This window comes from Protomyctophum bolini, assembly GCF_963924005.1.
Source record: "Protomyctophum bolini genome assembly, chromosome: 13".
In the NCBI taxonomy this organism is placed as follows: Eukaryota; Metazoa; Chordata; class Actinopteri; order Myctophiformes; family Myctophidae; genus Protomyctophum; species Protomyctophum bolini.
The window spans coordinates 15,616,881-15,634,251 of record NC_137874.1 but is presented as its reverse complement, the minus strand read 5'-3'; the positions used below and the strand labels follow the sequence as shown (position 1 = coordinate 15,634,251).

The following is a 17,371-nucleotide window of genomic DNA, read 5'->3' as shown; positions in this document are numbered from 1 at the left end:
TTATGCGTCAGCCATTTCCTTTGTTTCTAAATCAGTTGTCACGCACGAGCATAATACGAATATGCCTATATTTATTTGGATAACATTTAGCCTAATTTACTTGAAATCTCCAAAATAAATGTTTAAATTCCATACATGTAGTATTTAAGTTTCACCATGAAATAGGCTAGAAAGAAAGAACACACGAGCGTGCACGTATAGCCACGCACGCTCATGTCATTAAACATAATAGCCTACATTTTAGAGCATAGGCTATCATTTTGCTTCAATATAAAATTCTCTATGATTATTTGTCATTGAGTTGGAGTGTAAACTTGAGGTCAAGATGTATGCTAACTGGTTACAGATTTGAATTACATTTATTATTTATTACTTTATTGCAGCGCATTCAGATGATAATGAGTTGTCTTCCCTAGATCTTGAGTAAACCATGTGAATGACATGAATAGACCTGCCGCACCGCATATATCCATAATTACTTGACGTGTAGCCTATATGCTACTTGTTTTACAATAATAGCCTCCATATAGCTTACAAAATCACAGAACATTTGAATAAACACATGATATTGATAATGAATGACAATACACTATAGCTAATTAATGGCATTTCTGGCAGACACAGACATTGAACAGTATATGTATTGCATTGTGACGACAAGAGATAGATTCCGATGTGTTTTGGTTTAAGCAAGAGGACACAAAACATCATCGATCAACCATGAAGCCTAGCTGGCAATCAAATGTTAAAACAAACTAACAAACAATATGTTATACAATATAGGCTATCATCATTATTATTATTTATTTTTAGTAGTAGTAGATTTATTATTTCAGAGAAGTTTGAGTTCACATGTTTATTTGAACCAAGTGACATCAAGTCGGCTCATGTCGTCGGTTGGAAGGTTTAGATGGGCACTGCATAGAGTATAGGCTAGAGTCGCTAGACTGTAAACGGGATGGGCACTCATACTCCCTAATTATCAATGATGAATCGATGATACACAATACAGTTGTTAGTTACAGTTATGTAAATAATCTCAATGAGACCGTGCTTAAAGAAAATAATACTAATCTATAGTCAATAACGTTTATATGCTTAATCCTCTAAAATGGTACATGTTAGGCCTATTCTCATTATAGCATGCATGGCAATCCTTAAGAGAGAAGTACATTTGATGGATACAAACAAACACACGCTCGTTCATGGGCCATGTAATGTAAACCCAAGGCCAAACTTGTTTATAAATGAATGCAAGCTGTCTCTACATATTACAATGTTGTGGGGGTCAAAATCATTGCCAAATTATGTAAACAATCACATTGTACAAGTCCCCATTAGAATTTCAAAAACACGATCTTCTTCTTTTATGTAATCAAAGTACTAATTTGCAGGCATAGTTAACAATGGCTGAGGTGAATGGACAATAGTGTTGGCTGGTGGTGGGAAACGCCCACCAACACACTCCCATCACAGTTGTACAAGTGTTTTTCTCACCAGGCGATCCACTGTATATTGTCTCATTCATGTACTCCTTGCCTACTGTAGTACACTGGGGCTCTCCATAGTGAATTCAATACTATGGCAAAACACACTACTACTACTACCAGCGTGCTGCTCGGAGCGAGATGTTTTTGTATCCACGCGCCCCAGAAAAGTTACATGACGTTCCACAAAGGCGAGCCAATGGCGCATCGTGTTCTATTAGAACAATGAAAAGCTTCCGTCCAATCGCACGGGCCCTACTCCAGGCGCCGGCCAATGGGACGCGAGCCCCACCGGGAGTAATGTTAGAGAGTGTCGGGCTGAAGACACTGCGTACCGCTGCTGTTTGTTCTCTCACACAGCCATTGCAGAGCATTGAGAGATACATACAGACCATACAGACATACACCTAGTGGTAAGTATCCCATACCAGACAATTCAAAGTGTCGGGAATGATGAAAATGGCGTTAACATTAATGAAAAATCTTAGTCACGCGTTAATAGAATTCAAACGTAAATGCTTTTGCAGTTTCGAATTTTTCCGTTTTAACGGAACGTCAAAAAAAATAAAGAAATTAATTTCGCTAACGCTAAGCAGATACATGACTCCGACGGGGAGTGTGGACCGAGGAGCTTTGTGAAAGGAGGAAAATGGAAACTATTCATCGGCTCGAGCCAAAACGTAGATTTTTGTAAATAAGAATAATTTTTAATATTGTTGTCATGTGCTTTGGCCAGTATCGTGGCGATTCGCACGGTAGTAATCGTGTAAAAAATAAGGAATGTCGAACGGACAACTGGGCAGCGCTCAACACGGTTTAGCTAACTTACAATGCTAGCCATTGGCATTGCAGTGTAATGAGTGTATATTGCGAGGCTGAACGCCTGTAAATGGTGAACACTGTAAAAGCATATGGGAATTTAGGTAAGAAATACGAAACGTGGAAAAAGACACAACATCCTCGAATATATATATAGGGTGAGTTATTTGACCAAATGACTAAGTGAAAAAGATGAAAAAAAATCACCGAGAATCTGCGCTTTACTGTAATGGCTGACTGTATTCGCATAGGAAACAAGGCAGTCGAGGCAAACGGGAGAGGCGCAGTTGTGGTCCAACTTTTTCTAACCGGGTTTTCTAACGAAACCGACACGAAACTATGAAATGTAATAACAGCGAAAAAAAGCCCAGTCTTTCGTCGTTGCAATGGCGGCATCGCGTTATTTTTCCGATAATTTTAAAGTGTCCAAATCGCTGTTTGTAAAGAGGTTGGTGCGCCGCGGTCGCTCTGCCCTCTATTGCAGTGCAATGGCTGTGCGCTGCCGACACAAAGACAAGGAGCCATATTCTCCATGTTAGTGGATGAAGACAAGCGGCCATTCCGCGCTCATAGGAACCAACTCACTACAACATAGCCCACTGTATTACTATACAACACGGTCAGTGCAATGGGATTCTACCGGGGAAATTTGTTGCCAGCTTCGCGGGCGTCGTGGACGTGTTTGTCGAGTTAAAAACCGAACACGAAGACGGAGGGAGACATTTGAGGGGGACTTTCTTTCACGAAGAAGCCTTTCTCCCAAAATGGAAGAAGAAATATTGCCGTCGTGTTTGACCTCCTTTTCCTCAACGAGAAGCCTATGCGCCATTACTAGTTCAGACTCCACACATTACTTGCGAGTTACATAGCGGTTAACATGGACAGGGAGAGATATTATGAAATGTTAGAATTTTGATCAGATTTTGAAAAAAAATATCGAATTTGTACTCGACTAAAAGGAAAGACGACTCGTCATACATGATGATCACGTAATAACAAATTAAGAGGTTTATAGTGTTTTTTTCTTCTTTTCTTTATTTTTTTCTTTATTTTTTAATAAACACATTTGTGACGTTTCCTGGTGTGATTCTTTTTCAAACGTTTACTGAAGCGAAAGTTATACGCATTCACAATGCTGTTGCTTTATATAACACTTTAGGGGTTTAAAACATAATTGCGTAGAGAAGTCATTTGTGCTCTACTCTTGAACTTCATAAACTTTTATAGTTTAGCGCAGTGAACATGACTTTAAGTGCACACTTTATGTTCTAGTTACGAGGAAACAATTATAATATAAGTAGACTATTAGTGATTTTTCTAGTGAGAGCGTCGTCATGTCTGAAACAATGATGTTTAGGTTTGACAGCCAGTGAATCACTGAGGTTTTTTTCCACGTTATGATGAGAGAAACGGGAAACAACAATGACAAGATGGTCGTTTTCATAACATTTTCCACCAGACCCTCCAAATCCGGATGTGTTTATTTAACGGTATGTTTACTGGGTAGTTTGACAGCGGGGAGAGGAGATCAAATTGTAGGCCGGCATAGTCCATTAATAGTGGATACATGATCTACTTTGGTGCACATCTGAACATGAGCTGAGCTGTAGGCTTTATGAATGTTAGGGTAACAATGAGAAAATCTACTACAGGGAATGCTTCCACAATAATGTGCTTCCACAATAATAATAAAAAGGGATTGAACCTGAAAGGATCATCTTTTGTTTAAAAATAATTAATAATAGGGCCTACGAGGAGTACAAACACAAAAGTATAGGCTACATAACTCAAATAGTGTAGTAAAGTGTATATAAATGTTCTATCTTCAACCCTAAAGAAGAAAAATTAGAGTATATAGGCATGATGATTGCAACGTAATTATATTACTTGATTTGCATCTTATTAAAATGGCCATATTTGTTTTTAAGGTACGATGGGTAAGATGGGTAAAGATCCGACCAAGCCAAGGGGGAAGATGTCCTCCTATGCCTACTTTGTTCAGACCTGTCGGGAGGAACACAAGAAAAAGCACCCAGAAGCCTCAGTCAACTTTGCAGAGTTTTCCAAGAAGTGCTCAGAGAGATGGAAGGTGGTTGTATGTACAAAGGAAGTTTTTTTTTACACATTTTATACACATAACCATAGTAGATCATTATTACACCTGATATATCTAGTGTAGGATACATCTAGAGTAACTATGGGTACTTTAATCGCCATGTGTTATATGCCTTTTATAGACCTTGTCTCCCAAGGAGAAGGGCAAGTTTGAGGACATGGCCAAACTGGACAAGGCGCGATATGAGAGGGAGATGAAGTCCTATATTCCACCCAAGGGAGAGAAGAAGAAGCGGTTCAAGGACCCCAATGCCCCCAAGAGACCCCCGTGAGTCCAGCTGTCAACATTTCCTTTTGACTGAGCCTCATCTACAATGCAAGAGGCTGTTTTAAACACTTAAATCGCTTTGCCTAAAATAGTGGGCAATAATTGGAAGCTTTTGGATCTACTGTTGATCTATTTTCACCAAATGTTTGCATGTTTGCATGCCCAGAATGGGGACTCATATGGTTAGAAAAGCCATATAGGTTAAGTGACACCTGCTGCCACAGCCCGCTCACTATTCTTGCCTTTTTCTTCAGATCTGCCTTCTTCATCTTCTGCGCGGAGTATCGCGGTAAGATCAAGGGTGAGATCCCTGGTGCGACCATTGGAGATGTTGCCAAGAAGCTGGGAGAGATGTGGAATGGCACCGCATCAGAGGATAAGGTGCCCTTTGAGAAGAAGGCAGCTAAACTGAAGGAGAAGTATGAGAAGGTATAAATAAATGGACTTACGTTACATGGTCTTACAGTGTACTCTGCATTCGGCATGGTTTAAGTTGTTTAGTAGACACTTGTTTTTGGAAAGTAGGATAGCGTGCAGTGTTCATAGAGTAACTTATATTTAATTCCCGGCACCACAGGAAGTTGCAATTTACCGCGCTGGTACTGGTAAGGGGGGAAAACCAGGCGCTGTACCAGTGGCGAAACCCCCACCCAAGGTGGAGAAGAAGATGGATGATGATGATGACGACGATGAGGATGATGATGAAGATGAGGATGACGACGAGGATGATGACGAGTAAATTCAGTTACATATTGTGCTCAGTTCCTTGTTTATAAAGCATTTAATCCACTTGTACACACTTCACTTAATGGATAAAAAAACTAGTTAGTATGTTGGGGAAAAAAACAAAATGAAAAGGCTGTGTATATCAGTTATTTTTAAGCTGTACAGTTGTTTTTTCTCCGTTTTTGTATAGTTAACACTACAAAAGTAACGTGTCTGTATCTTTCTGCCAGTCTTATATTTTCCAGTGGTAGTTCCTAGACCACTATCCCACCTGGTACAGTTGAAGGGGTTATAGCCCAGGGACAGGTGGGCTCAGTATTTACCCTAGCTAGAGGTGCACAGCACAAAAAAAAAACTTTTGAGTTCAGTCTGAGTGTGTCTTTTCCCTGTGTTCTTTTTTTCATGGCATATATCAAAATTGACGTATTCAAGTTAATTTTCTTTTGAGTACCACTGTAATTTCAAAAAAAGAAAAAAAAATACCTTGTTTATTGTTGGAATTTAAATTGCTTATGATGTCAATAAACATTTTGTAATAAATCTCTTTTTTATTTTGTTTTAAAGGCAGGACTACATTATAGTTTTGGACGGTTTCCAAAGGTTTCATGATATGCTTTTGAAAGAATGAACTGTCACTTGATATGTGTGTGTGTGTGTGTGTGTGTGTGTGTGGCGGGGGGTCACTATAGGCGCCTAAAAGGTAGAAATAATAAAATATAATACAATTGTAGATATCTTTGCAATGACGTAGTATATTTGGCCAGTAGTGTTCCAAAACATGTTGGGCGTAGGCACATGGTTCTCGCAAAGAATGTTGGGTTTTTCTTATTTGTTTATGTCTGCAAAAAGCTGTCTGAGTGGGAGATGTCATTACCGGTACCTACTGTTATGCACACCATGTCCCGTGAAGCTGTTCTGGGTGAACACAGCCAAAATTGTACGTCGCCGTACGGTGGTTTGGTTTGAGCAAAACTGACGCACGCTCACAGCCATGGATGTATTGTCCACGAAGCGAGTTGAGCTTGTAGATCAGCTATTTTCGGCAAGTGAAGTGACACATAATATCATGGAGTAGGCTAGGCCTAGAAATGGGAGGGAGCCCGGGGTGGGCGGGGCTGTGTAATGTTCATCAAAACAGTCCATCAAAAGAGCGTCAAGCGAGGGATGGGCAGACACGATAACGAGCAGCTTACATTAATAGGCTATCGTGGTTATTTCTTTTGCATTATATTTACATTACTGATTTCTGGAGTGTGCTCTTTCTGTAAAATTGCGAAATTGCCTAATCATCTGGATTCTGGGGCTGATCCCGAAACCATGAAGCGTGACACTCAGGAAGTCATGATTGAGAAGATTGCTGTTTATTTGATACTTTTTTTTAAATTGGGTTTAAAGTCACAATAGCTGAAAAAAAGTTGTGTCGACCGTAGGTTAACGGTAGGTTATATTTTGGGCATTGGCTAGCCTAATTACCACAGGATAAAGACATCAGAAATGCCATTTCATCATAGCCTCGGATTATGCATAATCATACAAATCACACCCTATAGAGAAAATCGGAGCCCGGTCAGGTCAATGCGCCGCGCTCTTCAACTTTTTCTAAAGGTACTGACACCTGCAGCGACGAAAGAAGAAAGTCAGTCATCTACCATGCAGTAGAGTAGTCGACAGTGAAAGTCTATTTTAATTGTAGGTTAGGTTCTTCTCAATTAGGCATATGCACAAAGGAGCATTATTGCTTCCACGAAGACGTAGCCTTATCGACTCTACAACAGTATTTGTCTATAATATTGTCTATATAGTCTATATATTAGCCCATGTAATCACGAAATCGGTGGTCACTTTCATCATTCTGGATGTCTGTCCCAAGCGTTCTTCTGAGGGAGAGAGGAGTCATAGCCTACTCTGGTCCATAGCGTTTCCTCGCCATGGACCAGCTGGAACAGTGCATGGGACATAGGCCTACGGTATCGTCTATACTCTACAAGTCATGTTATGTTACAATTTATTTAATTTTGATAGCTTTAAACACTATGCAGATGCTTGTCTCTTGTCTTGTCTTGATTTTAAACGGACTTGCACCTCCACCACTGTACCAATATAGATCGAAGGGACAGTGGTGCCAGAATAACCAGAGGGGACTGCGAAGTGCCAACCAGATGTTTTGGTAAAACAGTCTTCTCTGTTAGAGCTTCCCATCATTATTCATTGGACTCAACTATTTGACCTTCAAATGTAACCTTAAGAGGTGGCTTAAAGCAAACCACGAGTAATGTATCACTTTGTTTTACTGTAAATGCTCTGTCCTCTGTGTTTATACTTATTGTGTAGTGTATGTTTTTTGTATGGATACTTTTATTACCACTTTTAAGAGCCTTATGGATAACTGATAACTCTGGCTCATTTACATGGATTTGAAAAATGTTGATTAATGTGCATGCATTGTCCCTGATAAATAAATACACAAATAAAAAAGAAATATGATCATTTTGAACAAGGTAACAACAATACCTTCACTCTCCTCATGTGTAGGCTATTGATTTTGTTAATATATGCCATGTTTAAAATGCACCTGTAAGCGGTAGCCTAAATCAAGATTAAGAGGTTCATGGACCCCAAGACCTACTGGGTATATGTGCCATATACCCAGTATATACTGTCAGCATTTGCATTTGACTTGTCAAACAGTGCATTTGAACAATAAGTGGGTGAGTTTTGACTATAGTTATGTTATTTTAGGCTGATGATGAGTAAATGAGCAGCAAATGACCATGGTGCCATTGCTATTTCCCACCCTTTTTTCAGATAAACCTGTTTGTGAGATGTGAGGTCCCTGTCCTAATCAGAAGTTGCTAGAAAACTGAGAGATGAGAAGAAGACTGCTGAACCTAAAGAGAAATACGAGATGGTAGGTACATTAATATTAAAATGTTGTTTTATTATTGCTCCCATTTAACAAGAGGAATCTCAGTGCATGAGAGAAAAAACAACATGCTGTCCTTCGTTTTGCACTCTTTTTGATCAACATTGTAAATAAGACAATGCTGAGACATCTCAGCACTGACAGACACCTTACTTTTCAGGAAATGAGAATAATAACTTGTTTCAATGGGTCCAAAAGAGTAAAAGATCTACAAGATCACAATGCATTGCATCGCTACATTGCAACCCTAACTACATTGGATCCATTAAGCCTTACCCCTAAACGGCGTTGCCTTTTTTATATTAAAATACTAATAAATACTTCAAATAGCCAATCTACAAGCTCACAACTTGTCGATGTAGATCGGCTATAGTTGAACAAAACTAGGCAAAAATAGGTCCCAACTAAAAACAGGTCTCCAGCAGGGCAAGTCTGCTGCACTATGTAACTTTCCTCTTCTACGATTTGAACCGGGTTTCCTGCGCAAACGTGACAGTTTTACCATTGCGCTAAAAGAGCCCGTCTTGACCATCAGGCCAAAGTTCGTGTCAGATCCTGCAGTAACACATGACCTTTCACACAAACTAAATGTCTCAATAGAAGAGCAGGGAGACTGATCAATAGTACTGATGCTCTGCATCATTTTTGTCTCCAACAGGCCGAAGGCATGGGGAGAGTAGCCTATGTTTTGTTGTCTCCGCCAGGGTGAAGGAATGGGGAGAGTATGTTTAGTTGTCTCCAGACTCCACCAGGCATGCAGAGAGTATGTTGTGCACTCTGTCTGTCCGTCCGTGTACAGCTAATCTCGGGCACCGTTGGCCCAGCTGATGCCAAACTCTGCACACACACTCCTTGGATGCCAATGACTAACCTCTGCCCCAAATTCTGAACAGCGCCACCATGAGGCAGATCTTTGCTAAACACATTGCATTACATTACTCATACACATTTCATCCATACATCACGCAAATCGGTATACACTATCTCTATAGTCATGTGATCAACACGGATCTATCCCATATTGCTAAAATTGTTGCCAAAAGAAAAACATGTTTATATTACACCTAAGCATTTTGTCCAGACATTATCAACACTCCTATCCTCCTGGTGGAGACCTGTGCCCCAAGGGGCACTTTTTGTAGTTGATCATCTATTCCTTCCACTATGCACTGTGCCTGACTGAAAATATTAAAATGTTGTGGATGATGTGTCTTATTCAGTTCAGATGATGATATGACTCATTTGTATGTGTTTATGCATGTCTGCTTTTGGCGTATAATGCAAACAAGACGTGCGTTCAGTCTTCTTGCCACGTCAATGCACATCACTGACTTCCTGTTTTATTTAGATACAGCTTCCTCTCTATCTCTCTCTCTCTGTCTGTCTCTCTCCTTTCTCTCTCTCTCTCTATGTCTGTCTGTCTGTCTGTCTGTCTGTCTGTCTGTCTCTCTCCCCCCCCTCTCTCTCTGTTCCATTCAGGATGAAAAGAGTCCATTTATATAAGAAGGATTATAAAACCCAGTGACATAAGGATATATTGTGTATATAAATACACTCAACTACTGTATACAGTGCTGCAAATCAGTGGTTCTCATGTCAAGGACCTTTAAATTCATATGTATTTGGCTGCACACCCCCATTTGAAAATATGTTATGCCAGGGCGCCTCATAAGACAAGTCTTGTCAGCATTCATAACATTGTTCAAAAGCTGCAGATCTACAAGCTCACAGCGTGGCACATCGTCGTGATGCGTTGTGAGCTTGTAGATGGGCAATTGGTTAAAGTGATTCCTCATTTTGCTCGGGACCCTCTGGAACCCCCTCAAAGACCACTGCACTATAAATCACAGAGCTCAAACCAAATACATTTCCATGATTCTTCTTTGACAGTCATACAATGTCTTTGTATGACTGTCTCTTGAGGTATAAATCAGGAGAACACTGGCTTATGTGGTGTGTGTGTGTGTGTGTGTGTGTGTGTGTGTGTGTGTGTGTGTGTGTGTGTGTGTGTGTGTATGCGTGTGTGTGCGATAACTCACGTTGCCTCTGTCTGCAGACGGCTGTAGGCTACTACTATCTGCTTAGCCTTGGACTGCTGAAAAGTCCTTTTGATATCAAACTGTCTGGGGAAAAGCAGACGCTGGGCTACTGCTGACCTCGGCACTGCTTTGATAGAAAAGAAGCCAGTCAGTCACTGGAGCTTTAATTGGACACTGCTGTTCCCCATGACTTCTTTTCACTCCTGATTATGTCATTGTGCTTAATAGTGGAAAATTGTATTTCCGATTTAGAGGGATATGGCTATAGTGTCATCCAGGACAACAATGTTTGCATCTGGATGGAAAAGAATGTCTACTAAATTAATTAACAGCTAAAATGATGGGTACATTTTCTGTTCACAGATCTACTCTGGGAGGAAATCTACACTGGGAGGAAACTCTGGGGGAGGCCTGCAGCTGTGCAAATTGTCCATCCGACCTGGGTATAGGGCCAGGGGCGAAAGACTAATCGAACCACCAACCATTTAGTAGCTGGTTTCCTCTGAAGTTTCCCTCAGCAAAGCCCTGCTTTCTCATTTGGCAAGTAGACGATGCTATATGTCACAGTCTATAGACTAGTAAGGGAATTATGGCTATGGCCGCAGGCAAAGGGAAATAGACTGTTTGCTGTGACGTGGCTGCCATCATCTGTTGATAACTAACTGTATAGACTTGTATAGAACAGGCAGTGCAAGAGAGCGGACAAATACAGCAAGCTTAGTTGCACAGCAACTCTCAAAGCCTTGTTAATCCTGGCCACCTGGACTGGTAGGTCTACTCTGTTTCTGGTGTCAGAGTGACATCTAGTGGTGTCATTGCTGCAACTGCATGAGCAAATGGCCATCACGCAGAAGTCTTTCTTGAACTAGGGCCCACAGATAAGTGATGATGATTAATTGGAGCCCAGAGCTATATGGGGCCCTGTAACTGTACAGGTTCAAGTATGTCCACGCATCATACAGATGTCTGATATTGTTTTTATTTGTATTGCGACTTTCAACTCCTCCAGTCACCAAAACACCGTGAAAACTATAATAAGGAAACAATTACATTTTGTTCAGTTTTGAGTCCTTACACATGTGCATTCAATTGATCAAACAAAGTCCATAGTTCTACATTACAGAAATATGGAACAATCCACAACAACACATCACAATGAAATCACAAAGAATATGTACCGTGTGCGCCTTTGAACCATGTGCAGATTGATTAATATCGTCTCTCTCTCTGACGTTCCCAAAACATACAACTTTTCTCCTGGAAGTCCGTTCAACCTTATACTCTAAGGTTCAACCTCTGACCCTTACTGACAGGTGACGTCATGTGAATGACATGACAACTCTGATCATGTGACTCCCTTCAAAGGGTGTATTTTTACCTTGTAATATAACCCTTTGACATATTTGTTGCCATTCTTAAATTCTATTTATTCATAATGAAATCAACCTTTTTATCTAAGTATGATCATCATAAAAAACATATTTTATATAATTGAAGTTTATACCTGAAACCACTGTCTCTCATTCTGGGACAGTTACAGGCCCATCATCATCCCCATCACATCTACACTATACAACAAAGACATGAGAAGTGTTTGTATATCTAGTGTTTAGTATCAAGACACCTCATGCTTTTAATACAGAAATACTGTACATAACCATCTCGTTTTAGTTATTATTTATTTTAGACTGGGCTACTAGATGTTCTGCACCTGGATGTTTCTCACCACTTTAATGACTGAGAAATATAGTATAATTTTCTTATTTTGTTCTTTGTTTAAAGTCCCTCTAAAATAAGTTAGTTATTAACACATTATGCTGTATTGTGTGTGAAAGTTTTTGCTGTTAAGAATGAACTTCCAAAATGCATGAGATCAACAGACACACGCACTATGCATGCATGCATGCACACGCACACACAAATGGTTTTGTTCTGAAACGCCACTGTCCAGTTTGTTTGACTAACCTCTTCTACCACTTGGTGGTGCTGTTTTCAAATAGATACTTTGTTTGTGGGACATTACCCATGAATGCAGACCAGCCCCCAATGAAACAACCTGGATTTGAAGTGAACCACGGACTCCCATGTGGAACCGCTCATCCAATGTCCCTTGGGCTTGAGGCACGTGTATTCTACACTTGCAATATGCACTGATTTCACCCTATTAGAGAGTGACAAGTGGCTGTTATAAGATATCCATCTACCTGACACACAACACAAATAGCCGATCTACAATCTCACAATATAATGCATGGAGAGCTTTTAGATCATCTATTGTCAGTGTCCAACACGAGGTATATAAAACCAGGCATTAGTCAGAGATACCCATGCCATGTTTAGCTTATGACAAACCATAATCATGTTTGAGCCTGAATGATCCACCTCCACAGAGAGATTAAATGTAGCAAAACATGAGACTGTGATACTTATTATGTGTAATGATTTAGTTTAAGGGAAAACACCCGTAGCTCCTCTGGAGTGATGAGTGTCAGCCATGTGAAATCACTGTCTCAGTGGCCATTGTGGTTAGTGTCCTACCCTGAGACTGGGAGGCCGAGGCTGCATTGAATCCCTGGCCGACTCGCACAAAGACTATGAAAAGGAGACCCAATGCCTCCCTTCTTTCTTGGCACTCAGCATCAAGGGTTGGATTATGGATACTAGTGTCATGTCGAGGGGGTATTCTTGAATATTAAGCTGCCTCACACTAAGGAAACAGTAGATAGGCCCCTGAACTATGCCCACATGGCTCGAGAAGCCTTGGTTTCCAAGGCTACTAACATATGAAATCACAGATATTTCAGTGACAAATTCAGGAGAAATATGTCCTGTTGTGAACTATATTGTGTATTTATATGTGGTATACAGCCTCTGGGAACAGCAGTCAAAGTCTTATCTTATCCTCAAATATCAAACATCTGATAATGACACAAGTCATGAGACAAGATAACTGTCATTGTACCAGAGCCTGAGGCCATCTTTAAAACAGTAATCCATCTGTACTCACAGATGGCTCTATTGTCCAGAGCAGCCAAGGGAGGATGGTTTAATGTCATACACGCCCGCACATGCATGCACGCACGCACGCACACACACACACACACACACACACACACACACAGAGAATGAGCTGTCCCGGGACTTGAGTGGTACAGTAAAAAAAAAAGAACAGTCCACCGTTTTTCTCAAACACTGTGTGTGTGTGTGTGTGTGTGTGTGTGTGTGTGTGTGTGTGTGTGTGCTCGCGCAGCATAAAAAGAATAGTTGTATTCATGAATAACCCAGCCCACACTACGTCCATTGTGTGTACAGAGTAAGACTGGGCAGGCAGGGAAAGGGAAGAGAGAGAGAGAGAGGGATGAAGCATAGAGGATGAAGGGAAAAGAGAAACACCAACTAGAATTTCAATCAAGGCTAAAGGCTACGTCGACACTTTCTGTTGGACACATCATTTGAATGTAGTGCATTTAGTATGCACATGCACTGTAGAAAATAGTGTTGTTTTTTAAAAGAATAGGCTAGCTCTGCTAAGGACAAGGTGACTGAGCATTAACCACATACAGTATACAGTACACTGTACAAATAAATACAATAGATCATAGCCGCTCACAAGCAAGCTCTCAATGTATCACAATGTATTTTAGCATCATTGTACTTTTAGCTGTTAATATAATAAAGTATTCAATCAACATTTTCAAGGTGCTGTAAGTGATTGTTTTGGCTAAAACATGTTTATGTTGTTGTTAAAAATGTTAAAAGCTCTATATTCTGATAGTAATCATATGCATAGTAGTTGTTCAGTAACCAGAGTTTTCCTGTCTCTCCAGCTTTTTCATAAACTTAAAATACCAGGTTGGTCACCGATTTCATCCAATCAGGAGTGTGTGCTTATTGTCTCTTTCATCGCTTCCAACTTATGGCTTATGGCTGTATCCTGGATGAGTTCTCTCTCCCGATTGGATGAAATTGGTATCCTGACCTGAAAATGAATGTTCTGTTTACGTAAGAGCTGGAGACGGGGAGGCCCCTGTTACTGAACCAACACTCAATGACACTCTCAATGATTAATGTGGGATTATGAGATAATTACTCCTTTAAACAAAAAATATATCTTACAATCTGTGTGCCAGACAAATGAGACTTAATTCCAATGGTTTACATCTAATAACGGAGATATAAAGCTTGACGCTATAGTTACCTCACAATCAATCGTGACAAAGGCAACGCACTTCAATAATTTTTATTTAAGTTTAGAGATGTAATCCATTTGAAGTTCTTTAGAGGGAAAAGGGGAGGCATTAGTGCTATTTACAATTGGCTTGAAAACTTTTATTTCTGTACAGATTTGAAACCCTGATCAATATAAACAATATTCTTAAGACCTAGTGCTGTTACAAAGTGATTCTTTAAAGCAAAAAATAAAATACAAATTACATTAAATTATAAACAGCTGAAAATAACAAGACCAAAAACAGAGCACAGAAGAGAAACTAAAAAAAATCCGTCTGTCAATGATTAGGGGCGTTTTTGCTGCTGTTAAGTACAAGACATTGTCAGCGAATGAGAGTAAGAATTGGCTAGAGGCTAACCATATACACATTTGTAGACTAAACATCGATATACTGTATCTCAACAAGATCTAGAGTCATCATGTTCTATATATAATATTCATATTAAATATATTCTACATTATGTTACCTTAGTCTGGAACATTATTCCCCCATTGGAAAAATATAAAATAAAATAATATTTGTTTTTATGTACTGTATATATTTTGTATTCAATGAAGGAGCACATGCTTCGGTTGTGCAAAGAAAAATAAAATAAAACTCGGAGACAGGGGGGGGGGGGGGGGGGGGGAGAATTGTAAGAGTAAAAGTAAGTGAATTTAAAACTAAAAAATAATAAGGAACATTTCATTCCAAGTTCATTTCCCTGCTTGGATTGCAAACGTCAGCAAGATTCATCAACAACACTGTGTTAAAATGAGAAGATAATAATAATAATAGTAATGGAGAGATGTGTGTGTTCCCTTTCTTCCTACTGGGGAAGACAGGGATAGATGGATGGACAACAGTGTGAGGGTAGAAGGCCCAATTATACTCCTTCTCTTTACTGTGGATAAAGAGAAGGACAGAGCTAATGCGCCCTTACTTGTCCGTGTTCATTTCATGTTGCATGTTGTCTGAAAGCTTACGTAGGCGCAATATACGTATCCGTAAGGTGCAATAACGCAGGGGACAGTGGGCATCCCATGCCAGACGGACACATAAAACAGTACACAGCGAAGACAAAATAAGGTAGAAGGGATATCTGCGTTGGCACCAATTACACTTTCCACCCCCGCTTTTTTGCCTCTTTCTCAGACGATACATCCACATCACCTCCTGTACCAGTCCCCATGTTTGTGTCAATATGGACGTACATGGATGTATAAGGGCATGTAGCATTACGGAGGAACTGTGTAGGGAGTAGGTTGTTGCCCTATCCTTCCCTCTTCTGTGTGAAATGGTTGAACCTCCATCTAGACACTAAAGTATGGAGCAAAAGAATGTGAGGAATACTGCTTGCGTTCTGAACGCATACATCGATGGGATCCATTCTGAACAGCTGAGTATAAATGGGCCAACAGGGGGATGGATTCAAGGGGACGAGGGTTGGAAGCTGGGTCAGGCATGAAAGAAGACCGACGAGAGCTTTCCCCAACTCAACACTGGTCGGTCAGTGATCTGTCTTTGAAGCAACGTCACAGGCCAGTCAAAACAATGACAGCAACACCGGTTGTGTGTTTGTCTCGCGTGTTTGTCAAGTCTGTTTTACACGTACAGTATGTCTTATGGCCGTGTTGTGTGCTGAAAATAGCACGTCTACCAGCTCACAACGGGTCTCGATGCGACGCGGTGAGAGCTTGTACATCTGCTATTTTCATTGCGCTGCACCGCCGACAGTCTCAACACTGCCGACAGCATTATGCATGGCCAAGTAGAATCGGCTTGTTCCACTTCAAGCTAAAATCTATCTTTACTCTCGTGTGCACGTTAAGGGCACATGCAGAGGAGGGCAGTAGAAAAGGACACGTGTGTAAGTGTGTGCAATCCTATGTATGTGTCTTTGTTCGAGTTGTCTGGTCAGGCACATTATCGCATTATCAGTTACACCAAGCACATACGGCGGACAGCTTCTGAATATTTGTTTGTGTGCATGGATGGATGTCCGTGTGCTTGTGTGGGTGTGTTTTGGAGGAACTGTGCGTTGGTCAAACAAAAATCCTGATGGTCAATATGAGAGAACAAGACCAATGCACGCGAAAAGACCCTGGCAGGACTGTTACTACAACAGACCGGCTGGGGTTTGCTAAAAGAAAGAAAGAAAGAAAAGAAATAATGGATTGCGAATACAGTATGTGTGTGTGTATGTCTGTGGGTGTGGTTTTTAGAAGGCTTAAAAACGTGTACACTTGAAACATAACACAACATGCGAAAACTCTACTGATCCAGTTCTTCCATTCCTGTTCTGATAATCAATGGAGTAGTTACAACAAAGAAATCAATTCCATCATCAATGATGAATGCCCCATTCCTAAATCTGTGTCCCGGTGTCAGCCTGAGCCTGCCTTGTATGTGCTGTGCTGTGTGTGTGTGTGTGTGTGTGTGTGTGTGTGTGTGTGTGTGTGTGTGTGTGTGTGTGTGTGTGTGTGTGTGTGTGTGTGTCCGTCAGCATTGTGGGACAGGCTGAGCAGAGCAGGGGCGAGCTTGCTAGGTGTCCAGGACTGCGAGGAAGAGGAGGAGGAAGGTGGTGTTGATGGCGGAGGTGTGTATTTACAGAATGACACAGCAGTTGCTCTCCCCGGTCTTTTCTCGATTCCTCTGACCTGCGAACACACACACACACACACACACACACACACACACACACACACACACACACACACACACACACACACACACACACACACACACACACACACACACACACACAGTCAGATCAATAGACC

General features: G+C 40.7%; 2 protein-coding genes across 2 annotated transcripts in view; one reads left to right on the top strand and one right to left on the bottom strand.

Annotated features, from left to right (window-relative positions):
• The first annotated feature begins 1,787 nt into the window (after positions 1-1,787).
• On the top strand, positions 1,788-5,955 carry hmgb1a (high mobility group box 1a). The gene is made up of 5 exons (XM_080780460.1): positions 1,788-1,900; positions 4,235-4,401; positions 4,544-4,689; positions 4,944-5,118; positions 5,267-5,955. The coding sequence occupies exons 2-5, from the start codon at positions 4,240-4,242 to the stop codon at positions 5,426-5,428; spliced, it is 645 nt and encodes a 214-aa protein (XP_080636586.1). The 5' UTR covers positions 1,788-1,900; positions 4,235-4,239; the 3' UTR covers positions 5,429-5,955.
• Positions 5,956-14,601: 8,646 nt separating this feature from the next.
• ubl3a (ubiquitin-like 3a) overlaps positions 14,602-17,371 on the bottom strand; it is a 45,369-nt gene continuing 42,599 nt past the window's right edge. The window contains exon 6 of the mRNA XM_080780350.1: positions 14,602-17,248. Within this exon, the coding sequence (XP_080636476.1) occupies positions 17,196-17,248 (53 nt within the window). The 3' untranslated portion in view covers positions 14,602-17,195. The remainder of the gene's footprint in view (positions 17,249-17,371) is intronic.